Genomic DNA, 18,425 nt, shown 5'->3' with positions numbered 1-18,425 from the left:
AAGCTGGCAGGCGGGGGGCTGTCTCTTGTTACGGAGCACACAGAGTTTTTCCTGTGCTCTCTAGCCAAGGACTGCAGTTCTATCCCTAGAATCTCAGAAATTTTGAGCTGTAGGAGACCTTTGGCATCATCTACTTCTAACCTAATCCTCTCATTTTACTGGTGAGGGCTTTAGGGCCCAGAGAGGTTAAGTGACTTATTCAAGGTCACTGGCTAGGAAGGAGCAGGGCAGGCCAGGTCTCAGAACCCGAAGGCTGGAGCTTCTCCCAGCCCAGGGGCCCCATCTCTCCCTGCATCTGTGTCTCCATCTCAAAATAATACCCTTAGCCATGGGAGAGCAGTGGGACGCCTGGGCCCTCGCATTGGTGGAAAGACTAGTCCAGCACGTCCTAGAGACTAAGGCACTGCTGAAGGTTCCTTTATGGGTGGGCATTTGCGGCACCTTGCACCTTGGGTTTCCTTGTTAATGCGAGACTACACGTGGAATTTTAACTATCAATCACAGCATGTTATGAGTACATCCACTTATAAAATGACCGGTGGGAGAAGGAGAGGTGTGCGGCTCTCTGGTATGCGGTGAGCCCAGCCCTTCCTTTCGAGGACGTGGAGGTGGGGGGGGGGGTTGGGGCAATGCTTCCTTTCCGTCTTGCGCACACCCAGCCCCCCTGCTATTCTGTGTGCCTTCTCTTCCCCACCTGGGCTGCCTGATATTCATATTAACCGGATTTTGCCAGCCCAGAAAAGGGAGAGGGGGCACACAAAATAGTACAATGGCAGCTTACTTTGTTACGTCTGGAACAAGTTCAGAATATTAATATTTTGTGGCAGGTCGAACTTGGAAAGAGAGAACACCATAAAATCAAATGCAGCAAGATAAATTAAAATGAATGTCAAGGGTTTTGTTCTGAAATTGCCAGTTAATTAATGCCTGGTTTTATACACACACACATATATGTATTTAATATATGTATTAAATATGTATTTATAATTCATATAAACTGTACATACACACGTACACACTCTTTCTCACACTTACATGTTTCTTCTAAATCCTATACTCAAGTCCCAGTTGTAGACCTAGCTGCTCCATAAGTCTTTCCCAGCTTAATTTTTTCCTAGACAAATTTATTCTTGTCCCCAAGTTTGTAAAGTAGAAATAGCCTTAAGATAAACTTCTTTTCGAACCCTCATGCAGTGTTGGCAGGAATGCAAACTGGTGCAGCCACTGTGGAAAACAGTATGGAGCTTCCACAAAAAGTTAAAAATAGAACTACCCTATGATCCACTAATCGCCCTACTATTTAACCCCAAAATACAAAAACACTAATTCAAAGGGATACACGCACCCCTTTGTTTATTGCAACATTATCTGTAATAGCCAAGATATGGAAGCAGCCCAAGTGTCCATCAGTAGTTGAATGGATAAAGAACATGTGGTATAGATGTATATACAATGAAATATTACTCAGCCATTGAAAAGAATGAACTCTGGCCATTTGCAACGACATGAATGGAGCTAGAGAGTATTATGCTAAGTGAAAGGTCAGTCAGAGAAACACAAATACCATATGACTTCACTCGTGTGGAATTTAAGAAACAAAACAAATGAACAAAGAAAAAAAAGAAAGAGACAAACCAAGAAACAGACTCTTAATTGTAGAGAACACAGTGACGGTGACCAGCAGGGAGGTGGGCGGTTGGCTGGGTGAAATAGGGGATAGGGACCAAGGAGGGCACTTGTGATGAGCACTGGGTGTTGTAGGGAAGTGTTGAGTCACTATATTGTACACCTGAAACTAATATCACACTGTATGTGAACTATACTGAAATTAAAATAAAAATTTTTTTAAAAATTAACTTCTTTTCTCCCCAGTTAAAATGAGAAATCTACTTCATTGTGGTCCAACTCAGTATGTAGCCTAGTGCTGGGCACATAGTAGGTGGCTGGGTTCTTGAGCTACTGAAGGTGACGGGAGGTGGCCCTGGGACATGTGGTAGAACTGCTCTGCTTCTTGGGACTTGAGGTTCAAGCCTCGGATCAAGGGTGCGTATTTGGACAGTAATAATTACAAATCTGTCATAGGATTGCCTTCGCTGAACTGAATTCAATTTAAAACCCTTGGCGTTTTTTGAGGGTTGAGGAAATTAATTCTCTACTGCATTTGCTATTAAAAAACGTTGTAGGAGGACATTGCCTATCACATCACTCAAGGTCCCCTTATATAAAGTCCCGCAGCCGTGTTTGGTTTTTTTTTTTTTTTTTTTTTTTTTTTAGTGATTCTGTGCCAGAAAAGCCCTGCTTCCCCTTCGTATCTTCATGCTTTCTGGGATAAGAGCACAATACACGTTACCTTTCTTTCCACTTTGGAGAGCCAGGGGTTTGACTGGGTTTCCCTCTTTGCTTTTGTAGTCAGAAAGCTCAGGTCCGTTCTAGGCTTACTCACATCCATAATTGTTGTGTGTGTTGACAGAGGTATTTTTCTTGTCTAGATGTTCATAATTCCTTCTTAGATTTTGTTAGTTGCTATTTTAAGGCTTTTTTTTTTTTTTTAAAGATTTTATTTATTTATTCGACAGAGATAGAGACAGCCAGCGAGAGAGGGAACACAAGCGGGGGGAGTGGGGGAGGAAGAAGCAGGCTCATAGCGGAAGAGCCTGATGTGGGGCTCGATCCCATAACGCCGGGATCACGCCCTGAGCCGAAGGCAGACGCCTAACCGCTGTGCCACCCAGGCGCCCCCAAAGCTTTTTTTCTAAGAACGGTATTATCAGTATGAATTTTGGGAAAGAAAGAAAAAAGAAAAATTACCTGTCCTCTAATGGCCCAGTGATTGTAGCATCCAGAAAGATTTGAGTATATAATATTTCCATCTGTATCGTTAGAAATTACAGACTAGGGGCGCCTGGGTGGCTCAGTCAGTTAAGCGTCCATCTCGTGGTTTCAGCTCAGGTTGTGGTCTCGGGGTCAAGCCCCACATCAGGCTCTGCACTCAGTGCAGAGTCTGCTTGTCCCCCTTCCTCTGCTTCTCTCCCCACTCACACGCTCGCTCTCTCTCAAATAAATAAATGAATAAATAAATAAATAAATAAATAATAGCTTTTTAAAAAAATTGCAGACTAGAAGAGTCTAGAGGTAACAGTGGCTTACACATGCAAAGGATTATTTTCTCCCATAAAAGACACCCAGAGGTAGGCAGGCAGTCTGGGTCTGACATGGTGGTCCCATGAAATCATCAGGGACCCCAGACTTCTGTCTTTCTACTATGCAGTCCTCTTAATGTGACTCCTAGAGCAAACTCAAGGTCACTTCATGGCCCAAGATCGCTGCTGGGGTTGCAGCGACATCATCTGCATTCCAGGGATACATGAAGGGAAAAGAGTGGAGGAAGAGTTAACCTCCTGCCTTTTAAGGAGGCTTCAGAGAAATCAGACCAGCACCTTCAGAATTGGTTAGAATTTGGTCACATGGACTCATCTACCTGCAAGGGCAGCTGGGAGCTATAGTTTTTTCCAGTGAGGCAGGCCCATTTTACAGGTCTCTGTTACTAGGAAGAAGGAGAGACTTTTGGGAAGCAGTCAGCCATCTGCCACGTTTCTGGGTTGTTCTACATGCATATCCATTCAGCGTTTTGTTGAAACCGTCTCAAATGGTTTGTGGAAAAACTCAAGGTGTAGATAAACATCAGCGTGAATAACAACAAAACGTATCCCATTTTATGTACCACTCTGTCTTTCCATAATTTTTTCTGTGAATTTAGCATTTATAAATATGCTGATTAGTATATGTTTTGAATATTCGGTCAGTACAGGCTTATTCAGGGCCAGAGGGATCTTAACACAGGCTTCTCCAAGGGTCGCATATTCGATGGCCGCAGGAACCACTCCAGCACCATGAATGATTGGAGGGGGGCTTTTGCTGTTGCGGACCACGATAGGGAGTGGTGGGAACTGTGGCAGTGCAAAGGTCGCAGGCCCAGTCTGGAGGGGGCAGCCGCCTCTCAGCTCCATCCATTGTTGCCAAGTGAGAACGCAAGTTCCGTGTTGCCAAATCTTCCGATTTTTTTTTTCAAGAGAAACCAGAAATTCAGATTTTTATCTGAAGTCCCGTGGTGTTTATAACTTGGCAGCTAATGAACTTAATTTTTTTAAATGCTAGTCAAGCACAATGCTATCCCATGGGCTGCTGATTTAGGGTCTTTGGGCTGTTCAATCCTTGTTTTCCAGTTGGCAGCCGAGCCCCGGAAAGGTCAAGTGCCTTGTGATGTGGCTGGAGACTTTGCTCTTTGGTCCCCACCTCAACAAAGCCTGGTCTTCTGTGGCTAATTTGGCTCTGCATATGAAGAAATAATAAAAGTTTGGGGTTGAACAAGAGTACTCTGAGGGTTATTTGTGTCTCCCCTTCGAGTGGCTTTCCTTTCCTTTTGAGTCGTTTTGATGTGGCGGAAGCAGAGAATGCCGGGCCCGGATCCCAGCTCTGCTCTCACCACTGTGTGACTTTGGGCGAGGCGCTCGTGTCTCCTCTGTGTCTTCTGTCCCATCGGTTTTCTTTCTTGCCTGCTTCTCTCTCTCTCTCTTTACTTTTCCTCCTTAACAAATAGCACAGCATGGTGGTGAAGAGGAGGGCTTCTGAAGCCAGATATGAATCCTGGTTTCTCGACCTACTAGCTGGGTGGCCTTGGGCAAGTCCCTCGGATTTCCTATGCCTCAGTTTCCTCGTCTGTGAAATGGGGATAATGCTAGTGCTGGCTCCACAGGGTGCAGTAAGGATGGCATGGGCAAAATAGCACAGACAGGGCTTGGTGCATACAGGTAGTGCTGTATAAACACCAGCTGTCCCCTCCACCCCCACCCCTTTCTGTTTTCTGCTTTGGAAGCCATGCATTTGCAGCACAGTGGGCCCGGCTCTGGGTCCCCACTCACAGAGAGCACTTTTAGCTCCTGGCACCCCCTCCACAGCCAGCCCCCGGCCCCCAGCCCCAATCCGGACCTGGCAGGCACTGTGGCTTCCCACTCCAGGCTTTCAGCGCTGTTCTGCTCCCAGGGCCGGGCTTCCGAGCCCGTCCGTGCTCACATCCTTCTCTCTCCAGCTCACATTTCATCTGTCACTGCTCTGTGTTTGGGAGACTAGGTGTGCGTCCCCCACTGCTGTCTTGACCTCAGGCCTTGCTAATAAGTTATTTCCTCCATCGCCCAGATGATACCGCTCAGGCGTTTCTGGAGATGACGTTATAAGATAAAGTGTGAAAACCCTATGGGTTTGCGTTAGCCAGAGTTCTGAACGCCGCAGATAACTCATCCTGGAAAGCGGAGAGCCTGTCAGTGTATGGCTCCACAAGACGTCCCCTGGCAGCTTTGCTCAGATGGCCAAGTGGCCAAGAGTGTGGCCTTATGTGTTAATGAAAGAAATGGTCTTTCTCCCCAAAGACTGGAAATGAAGAGCCATTTAGACTGTGCTTTTATTTTAATTAAATTGCTTCTTTCTCATCCTTTAGAATGTGACCATCTGATCTTTTCAGCTTTTAGGTTAACTTGAATAAGAGACCTGACCTGAGCGGCCCGGCTGTGCAACTCTTCAAGGACAGCTCGTATTTGCAGCAGAGGAACAAGGGACATAGGTATGTATGGGCCACACTTTTATTTCTGTTTCTCCTCCTCACTTCCCCTTATGTTAGGAAGTAGTGAGAGGAAGTGGAGAGGGAGGGAGGGACTTCTTTTTTTAATTCCATAAAATTTCAATTCTTGACCAACAAGGAAATTGGGAAAGCCACCTGCTGCGTTTCTCGGTTCTCTTTCCAACAAAGGGGACGGAAAGAGCAGGTTACCAGAGTCATGTCAGAGAGATTTGGAAATCCTGCTGGATCTTGTTTGGGGCCCTTCACTCACTAGACTTAAAAATCCATACTAACGAACAGCAGCATCTTGGATATTTATCTCTGTCGGTTTGACTGGCTTAGGTGGCAGGGCTCCCGTAAGGTGGGAGACCAGAGCTGTAGGGGAAACCCATGGAATACTTCGGGTGCCGTGTACATTTTTAGGCCACACGCCCCTTGGGAGAACCTGATTAAATCTGCAGATTGTCGATCACAGGGTCATGAGATAGAGTCCCATGTCGGGCTCTGTGCTTAGTGAGGAGTCTGCTTGAGATTCTCTCTCTTCCTCTGCCCCTCCCCAGAGCACATGTGCTCGCTTGCGCGCTCGCTCTCTCTCCCTCTCAAATAAATCTTTAAATCTGCAGATATTTGCCACAGAAAACCACATACACACAAGCCTTCACATATAATTTCGGGGGGTTCCTGGACCCTAGAACTCCATAGGGAACCCACAGACCCCAAGTGAAGAATCCTGTTTTGGGGGTTTATAAGTAGCCAGGCTTTAGGGGACGTGGCCCCAGGAGTGCGGTGACACGTCTCCAGAAGTTAGGTGTTAAGGCAATTGTCAGATCATAAAGGTTCAAAGGTTGATATAGTTGAAAGTATATTTTGATTCAAAATCGAGTTGGGTACATTTTTAAAATTATTTTCTTGCCCCGATGGTGGAAGGCTAGCTGAGCCCTGATTTTTGATTGCCTTTCCTCACTCAGTTGGAACATCTGCCAGAGGTCATCGGCAGCGTGTTCGGTCCCGTGTTTGCCAACGTCACCTTGACCTTAGGAAAGGGTTTCTCGGACCCCACTGGCCTCGCTGAAGGTCTCTAGAGAGTTCATTTGGTCATGCCCCACACACGTTTTTGGGAGATTGTTTTGTCTTGCCCGTTCTGGCTGCACTGTGGGCCACCAGAGTTCTCATGCTGACTGTTTTTAGCAGAGGCTACTTGACACCGTTCCAGGGAAGCTGTTGCCATAGCTACCTTGGCTGTGAGTTACCATTTTCTTCTTTGCGTTAAGCTCGTGGTTTCGCTGATTTTTAAGGTAACAGCTAATGTTCTGTTTTGCTGCTAAGCAGCAAGGAAAAGACTGGATTTTTGTTGCTATTGCTTTTGTTGTTGTTGATGTTTGGTTTTGTGTGTTTGGAAGGGGTGTGTGTAGGGCTGTGTGTGTGTGTGTGTGTGTGTGTGTGTGTTGTATATAAGGTAAAGCTACCTCACAAGATCAAATAGCAGGAGAGCTTGGGGAAAAGCCAGGCCTGCATACATGTGTTCTGCACTCCCAATTTTTAATTTTGGTCTGGATTTTGGACTAATGGTTATTGTCAGGTACCTTCAGTGAGGAAAGCAATTGGCCAAGTTCCATTTCACACCGCCTGAAACCCAGGCTCAAGGATCGCTGTCCCTTGGGCTGAGTTGGAACTTGACTCCAGCACCGGGGCTGCCCTCTCCCCCGCCACCAGGAGCAGATGGCAGAGTCAGGCCCAGCTTGCTTTGTCTCCTCCTGCTCTGACAGTGGGGGGTGGGGGGGGTTGCGGTGGGCAGTGTGGTCACACCTGCGGGCAGTAGCGGTCCCGCGCACGTCTCTGTCCCAGGCTGTAAACATGATGCTTCACACACACCTGGTGCAGAGCCACTTCCGGCTGCCAGCCCACGGAAGCCAGTGGGCCACCTCTAGTCCAGCTTGAGCCTCTTTGGCTGGACTTCTTTCTCCTGCTGCCGAAGGATGCTATGCTCAGCATTTTCTAATTTGCTTATCTTAGAAGTGCTCATTCGGTTTAAAACAAAACAAAACCTTACCCAGTTTACCAGTGCACGAGACTGTTCGTGGTTTGGGTTGTTGCCAGTCCACTGAGGGGGCTTGAATCACCCTGTGGGTGGCCCTATGGACATACACCAATTGCGACATGTTGCCATGGGCTTTGCCTCTTGGTGTGGGGGGCTCCACCCCTCCTCACTGTACTTCTAACCCTAGACGTGTGCTTTTGCTCCGCAGGTCAAGATGAATGCCATGCTAGAGACCCCCGAGCTCCCGGCCGTGTTTGACGGGGTGAAGCTGGCTGCCGTGGCTGCCGTGTTGTATGTGATCGTCCGCTGTTTGAATCTGAAGAGCCCCACAGCCCCGCCTGACCTCTACTTCCAGGACTCGGGGCTCTCACGCTTTCTGCTCAAGTCCTGTCCTCTTCTGACCAAAGAGTGAGTAGACCCCACACCTGCTTATGCCCACCCGCCGATCTGCTGGGCTGGTGCAGTGTTCAAAGAAGAATCTTCTCCACGTTGTGTCCTTAAGGCATCCATGTAAAGTCGAGTCACTGGCGTTAAAATAGCCACAGTCTCAGTGCAAACCTGGTGCTTGACTCCTGGAGGGTAGGGGACAGGGTGAGCTCTTTGTTGCCTGGAAACATCCCTTCCTCCACACGGTGGTGTCAGCATCCATGGCATGGGCCTTGCAGAAAGCAGTCGTCATTTTTAGGTAGATACAGAAAACTTAGGCTGTGTTCTAGCCCTTTCTCAAGTGTATTGTTGCCAGTCCTAGGGCAGAGGAACCATCCTTACCTAATAGAATTAATTCGCAAAAAAAAGCACAGATGTACTGGTTGGGTACTCTCCATCTGCGTTACTGAAAAATGTACTGAACGTCGGCTCAGAGAATACTTGAAATGCGAGTGACCCGGGTTTCCCTGCGAAGCCTCAGGACTGTATTTTCAAGGTGGCGAGGGTGGGCACTGTTTCTGTGAGAGGAAACATAGTGGTGAAGTAACGGGAATCTACACTCCCTGTCACCGCTGTTTTCAAGAGGTGTGTGGTTAAATTTTTCCATGTTGATGTCCTTTGAATAAATCTGTCTTCCCTCAGGGCTCAGGCCAAGCCTGGGGCACGAAGCATTCCCTACTCTCCTGGGTCTGAATTCCTTCCTCCTTGCTCATTATTGCTGCTTCCCTGTTTGTGCCTCTTTATGCCATTCTGCGGGAGTGGCTTAGGATGGGAGCCGCTTCTAGAACTGTCTTACTAAGCAGTGTCCCTTCAGCCTGAGGACTAAACTCAGTGGAGAGTAGGAGGAGCTCTCCCCCTCTCCTGATATAACCTTTCACCCCCTCTAGGGGGTTGGTGACATCAGGTAAATGATTCTCTTCTAAGAGTGGACAAGTGGGCAGCAGACACATCTGAGAGTTTGGGTTCTTGCTTTATCCTGTGCCGTTGTCTAGTTGATTTTTACATGCTCTTAGCCAGGGGCAAAGAGCTGCCATCATTGCTTTGGGTGTTTGGGGTGTTCACATGGAGTTTGTTTACTTTTAACAGCGATGCCGGGACTCAAAAGTTATTATCAAGTGGAGAGTGATGTGTTAACTCTGTCACGTTGCCTAATACTTGTGGGGAGTGCCATGTACGGTGTAAATGTCATCATGTTGACTTTGGAACTGCCCGTGCTGGGGGATCTTCACGTCACCGCTGGGGTAGAGTAGCCCACAACCGGGCATTAGACCAGCGTTCTCATTCAGCAGTGTTTGCACTGAAAAAGCTCCTCACCTAACAGGGGTTCACAGAATCTGTATGCTTTCCACATCGGCCGGCATCTTTCTTCAGTACTTAATTTAGAGAATTCACTAGTCCTGATGGGCAAGTGACATTTGCACCTATTCTCATATTGAGTGGGACCCAGCTAGACCCAAGTTCCTTGGCTATCTCATTTTTAGAGAACAAAGCGAAAGTGTTGGGTCAATATGTAAGTTAATAATGTAGCTAAATGCAAAGTTCTACCCAGTATGGGTTCCTGAGTAACTAGGAGAAGCCATGGAAGGGCTGCTGTTGTCTGGGCTCCAGAAATAAATGTCACGGACGGTTTGATCCCATACTAATTGTTCAAAGTAAAAAAAAAAAAAAAAAGTTGATTATGGCAGGTTTTTACCTCTTTTCATGTCTTCCTTTAAAAAACAACCCAGAAGGGGTGCCTGGGTGGCACAGCGGTTAAGCGTCTGCCTTCGGCTCAGGGCGTGATCCCGGTGTTGTGGGATCGAGCCCCACATCAGGCTCCTCCACTGTGAGCCTGCTTCTTCCTCTCCCACTCCCCCTGCTTGTGTTCCCTCTCTCGCTGGCTGTCTCTCTGTCAAATAAATAAATAAAATCTTTAAAAAAAAAACCTCAGAAACATTAAATCTAACAGTTCTCTTTGCTCTTTTTCCTCCCTGGCACATTCTCACCCTGAGCCTAAGGTATGGCCCCACATGACTCTGTTGAGATGGCCCCACCCACTGTCCTGGTGTGGAAGTGTGTCCCTGGCCACAGATCTCCTGGAACCTCGTGGTGGTGTCCACCACTGCACCACCCCTGTCATTAACCAGTCACCAGCTCCCTCCTGGTAAAACCCAAATTAGGGGAGGATGGAGATCAGCCTCAGCTATGGTTTGAAAGTATGTGCAAAGGGACAAGTTGCCTAGAAACTATTTCCTTCCAAGACCCATCCCTTTGAGAATAGGACCAGCCTCCTTTGAGCATGTTGGAACATTACTTACACAGCTAAATTCTAAATGTCCAAGCGCTCTGACTTGAACATGACAAATGATCAAAGGACAAAAGGATTCACTTTTTCCCCTCCATCTTTTAACTAACCTCTTTTTTTTTTTTAATTTTTTTTTTTTAAGTAGCGTCCACACTGGAGCCCAGCATGGGGCTCAAACTCAGGACCCTGAGCTCAAGACCTGAGCTGAGATCAAGAGTTGGATGCTGAACCAACTGAGCCACCCAGACGCCCCAACTAACCTCTTTTTTTTTTTTAGGTTCTAATTTTAGGAATAACTATATCCTGCACTCATTTAGCCTATCAGCAGAATGTTTTCACGTTACCCTCTTTTCTTATCGTTCCTGCATTTGAAATTTGTTGCGTGTCTCTCGTAGACATTATTCATTTAAGCTTCTTAATGGCTTTGAGATTGGACTCATTTTTCCTCTCATTTTGAGGAAACTTCCCAGAAGCAGAGAGGGTAACGGAACCCAGCATTCGTCCCCCTCTTACCTGTGGGGAGGTGGACAGACACCTCTCAGGGTGCAGAGGAGAGAAGTGAGCAGAGAGCAGTAAGGGGCCAGCCCGGGATGAGAGTCTTTAGCAGGACTAGCCCCAAAGTGGCCTTCCAATTCCCACGTGACCCTCTTTCTATTTTAATCACTCTGTCGGAAGCCACTGTCCTTGATGTTCTTTCTCTGTGTCACATTTCTGTAACAGCCTCCCATATATTTGAAGCCGAGGGCAGGAAACATGTCTGTTATGGGTAAAAGTGCTTCTCCTGAGACTCTGAAGATTTTTTTTCCTAGAGGAAGCCTGTCTGCAGCCATCACAAACAATTGTCTGGGCTAGAAAGTTCAGTTAACTGATTTACCGCAAGCTAATGGTGTTACTCAATGACCCTGACTGAATGCTGCCTGTTATTATGACGTATGTGTGGAATCAGAGCATATCCCCCTGCTGTTCTGGTATAGAAAAAGCCGATGAAAGGTGAAGATTGAAAACATGTTATGAGAATAAAGATTTTTTCCCTCCCTTCCAGCATTAAAGTTAGTTTTTTACTCTGTTTTAAGATAATCTATCCAAAGATACATTAGAAATGCATCTTTTAATGTCTGGAGGAAAACTTTGCTTCCATGGGATGATGTGTCTCTTGTTCACTTAGCGACAGATCAATATTTACCTAGTGATTCACTTTTTTTGTTCTTAAGACATGTTTGCTTTCTGTGGAACAAGGAGACTAAAGCTTGGTTCAGAAATTATGAGAAAATCTAGATGATGCTACAAATCCCCACTTTTTTCTGAATTAAAAATTTAATGCATATTCATTTTCTAAAACTGAAAAATAAAGCACATGAAAATCATCTATAATTCTCCTACTCAGAGATATATCCCATTATTACTTAGGTGATCATCCCTTTGGGTCTTTTTCTTCTACAGATACTCCCTCTCACCCGCCCAAATCAGGGGTCTGTATAGTGTTGGGTGGCCTGCTCTATGCCGTGGACACTTGCCCACAGTGCTATGTATGTTCTAACATTTGGTTTTTAATAGCTGCTAAATTCTGTCAACCATTCAAATTTCCTAATGGCTTTTGGCAGCAGCGGTGTAGAGAAAAAGCCTTGAATTGAAATCTGGACTAGAATGGAAACCTAGGCCTTCTACTTCTAAACTAGCCATGGAAAACTGGACCAAGTGACAGCCCTCCGGGCCCTTGGTTTCCTCCTGTGTAAATTGAAACAGGCAGAGCTCCCGTGATGCCCATTAGCACGAGTAACCTGAGTCTAGTACCACTGTTATCACCGAGCATCAGATAAGTCTGCTTAGATGATGGGGTCGTGGCTACAGAGTAAGGACAAGAACCGGAAGAGAAGGTCCTTGAGTATCTTCCCTCTCCTGTTTCCATCCCCCGTGTTCTAGGACAAGCTGGCACTAGCCCTCTTCGACTTTTGGGGTTTTTTAAAGAACCTTTTTCCCCTGGTCTCTTTTGTACATACATGTTTATTATTTAACAACATTGATTGATACTATACAAACTGTTTGGCAACTTGAAAATTTCAATTAGAAACATATCGTGTAAAAAATTCCATTGATAACTTGTAATGCCATTTCATCGTATAAAGCATCATAACATATTTAACCACTTTCCTATTTTATCGGGCATTTGTTTTTCCATTTTTACATCTTTGTAATTATAACCATTGCTGTGGTGGAGGCCTGTATAGATGTGATTGCTTCCTAGAGTAAATTCTTGTTAATATATTTGCTATTTAAAAAGATGTGATCAGTTTAAGGAATTTTATATATATTGCCGAACTGTTTTCGAGAGGAATCTTTACAGGTTATAATCTCAGCAGCGTAGCTGGTTTCTCTTTTCTTCATATTTTAGCCTGTGTTTTCTCATCTGCAAAACAGGAATAATGATAGTAATACAATTCTTCCCCACTTCCTGGCGTGTTGGGAAAACAGATTGCCGTACTTTGTGAAAATGGCTTACATAAAGAATTAGAGGCTTGAAGTTCCAAGGTCCTGGTGGAGTTTTTTTCCAATAACCTGCCGTGTTCCTTCAGACTCTCTGGGAGTTGCCCCTCCATCATTGACTTCTTCTGTGCTAGACAACGAGCCAATCACTTTACATTCAGTACAAACAAGAGATAGAGTCTGAAAAGGCGATACTGTGACCCACTCAACAAGTCAGCTTCTGCAATCACATCTCTTATTAATCTACTTTATCCTTAAAGCTCTGCATGCCTTATTAGTTGGAAATCACATCTCCCCTCCCAGATTTTCCAGCCTGCTCTGTGTGAGGCCCAGAAAAACCCAAAGGGTTTTGTCATCTAAAGGAGGGGCATGGGCTGGTCCCTCTCTTTCTGTGCTCTAAATACAAAGGGTATTTTGAGCTATCATTTGCATATAGTACAATGCACAAACCTTAAGTATACAGTTGAGGACCTTTTGCATATGTATGTACCTGTGTAAGTACCACTCCCTCGGGCTTTTCCAGGAGTGTCCTGAGTCACCTCCCGGCCTCTACCCCACCCATGTGTCACAATACCACTTGAATTGACTTCCTCAAGCAGGCCGCACCCAACACACACTGCAGGGTGACGCCAGCCTACTTGTCCGCCTGGTCACCTGCTCCCACTGCCCATTGAGTGCCGGCCTCCTGAGCTCCTGCCCCGGGCTATTCCCAAATCCCCTCCTTTCTCTCTCCACAAAAGTGCCTCTTCTGTAAGAAAAACTTAGCGTCTATTCTGAGAAACTGTCCCTGATTTCTCCCCCTTCCTCTTAAGTCAGAATGAGCCCCTCTTCCTTCTTCCTGCCTGTGTGTTTCCCCAGCTTGTGGCTTCTGTGTCCATTTAGCACATCCTAAACCGCACTGCTCCCTCCCGCTCACAGGATTGTTGTTTCGGTCTTAAATGAAAGCAGGGCAACCCCAGATATGCACAAAGGCAGTTTGCAGCCTCCACCCTTCCCTTGGGCCTCGTTGAAGCTTCCATCACCAGGCCCTGGTGAGGAAGTGAAGATAGGAAGCAGGTGCCCCATCTCTGGAAGCCTGCTGTTGAAATTTATATATTCCCTGCGGGAAGCCAGGCTTCTGGTTTTTCACTCCTGAGCAAGCCTGTGTGTGCGGGTCATGGTCTAGCTAAAGATGAGGGCATTTAGGAGGGGCGTGGTGGGGTGCTTACCTAATAGACAAGCCGAGAAACAGATCGGTGAGGTGCTTTCACTGGGCACAGGAGACATCCAGGAGCCTCTGCAGGGTCTGGGCAAGGGAAGCAGTGGGATCAGAACCCCAGCCACATGCTTGTGGGCCCTTTCTGTCCTAGAGAATAAACCGTACTAGCTGTCATCTGCAACCAGCTGCCGCCTGTATTCAGAAGAGCTGGGTGTTACTGTTCTCCGTGGGGGTGAGAGGTACCTGAGACGTGGGGGTGAGGGCCCCACCCATTCCAAACCGATCATGCGTGGTGCCCCTCCCTGGGCATTTCCTCTTTGAGGCTGCTTCAGACACTCGGAAGAGAATGGCAGAAAAACACCGTGACCCTTCCAGAGACGGTTCATGGGGTTTGTGTTCTGTGCTTTCCCCAGTTTCTTCTCACTCACTGGAGTGCAAACTCCAAACAAGAATCCTGTTGAACTGTTGTGCTCCTCATAATTAGTCCCCATGTTTGATTCCCTGCCATGAGTCTTGGTTAACCAACATCCGAGGATCTACTCCTCCGATCCCATTGTTGGAGGTATTAAAGAAGGATGTGTGGGGGTTTTTTGTGTTGACTGTTCGTTTGTTTGTTTGTTTTAGAGAGGGTTGGAGAGGGGTAGAGGGAGAGAGAGAATCTTAAGCAGGCTCCACGCCCAGTGTGGAGTCCAGCACAGGGCTGAATCTCACAACCTTGAGATCATGACCTGAGCCAGAATCAAGAGTCAGAGGCTTAACCGACTGAGCCACCCAGGTGCCCCATGGAGGATCATTTTTTAAACTTTTTCATTGTAGAAACTTGCCAGAGGCACTTTTTTTTACTTGGTTTCTGCACAACTATGCTTCCTAATTATTCCGAGACAGCAGAGCAGATCTGCCTTTGATTTTTCTCTCAAACAGTATCAGTTCCATCCCTATTGCTTCATACATCTTCTACTTCCTAACAGTAAATATTCGTTTTTCTTTTATCTACCCCCAATAGAAGCCTAATCCTATATATAAAGACACTGTATTTGTCACAGATGTGCAAGACACATGATTTTTGTGTACCAGGGACGTTTAAATAATTAGAGGGGTGCCTGGGTGCCTCAGTCGGTTAAGAGTCTGACTCTTGATTTCAGTTCAGGTCATGATCTTAGGGTCATGAGATAGAGCCTCACGTGGCGTTCTGTGCTTAGCTGGGAGTCTGCTTGAGATTCTCTCTCTCACTCTCCCCCTCCCTCTGCTCATGCACATTCTCTCTCTCTCTCTCTCTCAAATAAATAAATAATTAAAAGTACGCTACAGAGAAAAGCACTAATTCAGATCACTCTGATAGTGCAATACGTGGAGGTATTAAAGACCCTCCACTCTTTGCATTTTCCTTCCTTATAAGGCTGTCTATCTGCAGCGGCAGTGCCAGGGGAGACGTTAGGGCGAGGGGCTTGGGTACAGCCACCTGATGTTTGCAGTCTTCGATAAAACACGTGTAAATGCAGCTTCGCACACTCCCTTCCAGTCAGATTGCTGCCCCTGAGGCCTCCCCCGGGTGGAAATTCTGCAGCCAGCACAGCATATTTATAGTGAGTTCAAGTTGAAAAGAATTTCATTATTTTGGGCTTAAATTCCTCTTAATTCCCTCTTGTTCACAGAGACATTCCAGATCGGATTTAGATCCTTTCCTCCTTGGCTGAACACTAAAGCTTTGTGCTTTTTATAGGATAAACTCCTAACTGCCAAGTGACTTAATTCCATTGACCTGACCTTACCCATTTTAAGAACTGTGCAAATATTTCCTTAGTTGCTTGTAGTGAACCATTAACTATTGATAAGTCGATCTGTGGCGCTCCCAACGCGCCCCTTCTGTAGGCAGCAGACCTTCAGAGCACATTTGCGGTCTACATTGTAAAAGAGCACCTGAAGACGAAAGACTCAAGATCATCTTTACCGAGACCTATTATTGATGGTCAGCATCAGTGAGGTCACGTTTTCGGGTGACTTCATCTTAAAATCGCTTGTGTTTCTAATGAAATGACCCAAATGCAAACTGTCAAGATGAGACTCACTAAGCCCGAGATACCGTCCTCTGTGCCTACGCTGACCAAACATCCCGGTATTCCCAGGACTGACGGTTTTCCCAGAACATGGGGCTTTCAATGCTAAAACCGGGGAAGTACCTAACAGAGATAAGTTGGTCCCCCTCCTTGTTACTCGCTGTCTTCTGCCATTGGAGAGTGAGGTTTTGGTAAATGCGTATGCATTTGGGAGCAGGTGGCTGGTTCACCAGTGGCCAGGTTTAATTGAACTCGTAGATGCTGCCCACCTGCACTGTCTCTGCCCTAGCAGGTCACCTATCAGGAGGCCAGGAGGAAAGTGCTGTCCTCCTTGAGGCCGCTTGTATTGAATTAAGATGATGAAGCTGCAGCTATGGAGAAATTCATTCATTTTCTCTAACCCGGGTAGAGACTGTAGCTGCTGCTGCTGCTGCTGCTTTTTCTTCTTCTTTTCTTTTTTTTTTTTTTTAAAGTAGTCTCCAAACCCAGCGTGGAGCCCAGTGTGGGGTTTGAACTCACAAGGCTGAGATCAAGACCTAAGCTGAGATCAAGAGTCAGATGCTTACCCGACTAAGTCACCCAGGTGCCCCGAGATTGTAGGTTTTTGTTAGAGACTGTGCCTTCATGCAGGAATTGCTGAAAGATCTAAAAGATTCAGAATCGAAACTATTCCAGACTCCCTGGATTTAATTCAGTTGGGAAGAGGCTCATCTTCCAGGTGTCTTGCCCTCCGTAAAGCAATCACGTCCAGTTTCCAAAAATTTATGACCAACGCATTGCCCTATTGTTAGCCTGGGTTTATTCTTCAGGGCTCTACTACGTCTTTTAAAAAGCAAAAGCGGGGGGCGCCTGGGTGGCACAGCGGTTAGGCGTCTGCCTTCCGCTCAGGGCGTGATCCCGGTGTTATGGGATCGAGCCCCACATCAGGCTCTTCCGCTATGAGCCTGCTTCTTCCTCTCCCACTCCCCCTGCTTGTGTTCCCTCTCTCGCTGGCTGTCTCTATCTCTGTCGAATAAATAAATAAAATCTTTAAAAAAATAAAATAAAATAAAATAAAAAAATAAAAATAAAAAATAAAAAGCAAAAGCGGCATGTGCTACCACTGACGCCATCACACGGAGTTAGACCCGCACCTGCAGATGGGCAGATGGGCCTCTGCTCTGAGCAAACCTGTCCCATTGCTGAGTCACCCCCCCCCTTCCAGTCTTTCCCAGACCTGATCCGGGGTCCATCTTTGTCCACCAATCATCCTTAACTTTACATAAACTATTTACTAAACCAAATTTACTTTATAGGACTTGCCAGGGATCAGACCCATTGTGGTCCTTCTCAATATGCAGTCCTTCTCACTTGGGCTGAAAATTGGCCCAATACCCAGGAGCAGGAAATGGACCTGATTTTATTTTCTAAAAGTGGCCACCTTTTACCAGCTTCTCACGTTCTATTGCCCCTGTAAATTCAGTGGTTCCCAATTTTGATCTCAAACTGTTCTTTCTCTGCCTGCTGCCCAGCTCGTCTCCCGTCATTAGGACAGACAGTACGCTTCATACTATAGAACAGTATCTACTTAAAAAAAAAAATTTTTTTTAAGTGGGCTCCGTATGGAGCCCATTGCGGGTTTGAGATCATGACCCCCAGATCAAGACCTGAGCCCAAATCAAGAGTCGGATGTTCAACCGACTGAGCCACCCAGGCGCCCCAGAACAGTATCTACTTTATTGGTAAAGTATAATGCAGACAGGAACGTGGACAGTGTTTTCTAGAGGGTGAGTGAGTGGGATCACTGCTTCCATGCAGCACTGTGGGGTTAAGAGCTGATTGCAGTTTGCACTTGGTCGGAAGCTCAAACACAGGAAGCCCGGTCCTCCTCAACAGTCTGGACAATAACTTCCCTGCAGATGGAGTCTGGCGGGGGCCGGGGGCGGGGGGGGCGCTGGGCCTTAGGATCACTGTCTACCAGGTGGCAGAATATTTACTCAAGGAAGGAATTTTCCGGGGTTTCTAAAGGAGATCTGCCCCTCCATGAAATCCTAGGAAACGAAGCTTTTACTGCTACAGAAAGCTATAATCCTTGACGGGTTGATGTTTCGTGTGATTGAATGCGATGCCCTCCCTGTTGCCACCCCAGATGACTGTCCTCCAGGGCCATGCGCTGCTCAGAGCTGTTTATCTGCCCAAGGTGGCTGCCTGCGGTGCAGTGTTGCCATGAACCACGGAAGTGAGTCAGCCCTTATGGCAGCTTTGGAACCACCCTAAGTCTCTGCCCATGCTGGTTTCTAATCATGGAGTGAGGGCTCTAGGTCAGCACCGGTGCGCAGCATCGAGCCAGACGG

At 46.6% G+C, this 18,425-nt stretch overlaps 1 protein-coding gene and 1 long non-coding RNA gene across 4 annotated transcripts in view; one reads left to right on the top strand and one right to left on the bottom strand.

Annotated features, from left to right (window-relative positions):
* Nucleotides 1-18,425, top strand: part of ABHD2 (abhydrolase domain containing 2, acylglycerol lipase) — a 101,810-nt gene that overhangs the window by 19,001 nt on the left and 64,384 nt on the right. For both annotated transcript variants that reach the window (XM_087856650.1, XM_045813008.2), the window contains exons 2-3: nt 5,516-5,614; nt 7,858-8,057. In XM_087856650.1, coding sequence (XP_087712776.1) covers nt 7,864-8,057 — 194 coding nt within the window. In that variant the 5' untranslated portion in view covers nt 5,516-5,614; nt 7,858-7,863. The remainder of the gene's footprint in view (nt 1-5,515; nt 5,615-7,857; nt 8,058-18,425) is intronic.
* LOC123802365 (uncharacterized) lies at nt 12,355-14,250 on the bottom strand. 2 transcript variants are annotated; one of them, XR_006782510.2, is made up of 3 exons: nt 14,049-14,250; nt 12,857-12,970; nt 12,355-12,763 (listed from the first exon to the last, which is right to left on the bottom strand). It is a non-coding gene; the product is annotated as an uncharacterized LOC123802365 (long non-coding RNA). The 2 variants fall into 2 exon arrangements; XR_015722104.1 differs by having other exon boundaries at nt 12,857-12,965.

The sequence above is a fragment of the Ursus americanus genome, chromosome 28 (genome assembly GCF_024610735.1).
Source record: "Ursus americanus isolate L20-20 chromosome 28, mUrsAme1.1.p, whole genome shotgun sequence".
NCBI lineage: Eukaryota > Metazoa > Chordata > Mammalia > Carnivora > Ursidae > Ursus > Ursus americanus.
This window is presented reverse-complemented; position numbering and strand designations above follow the sequence as displayed.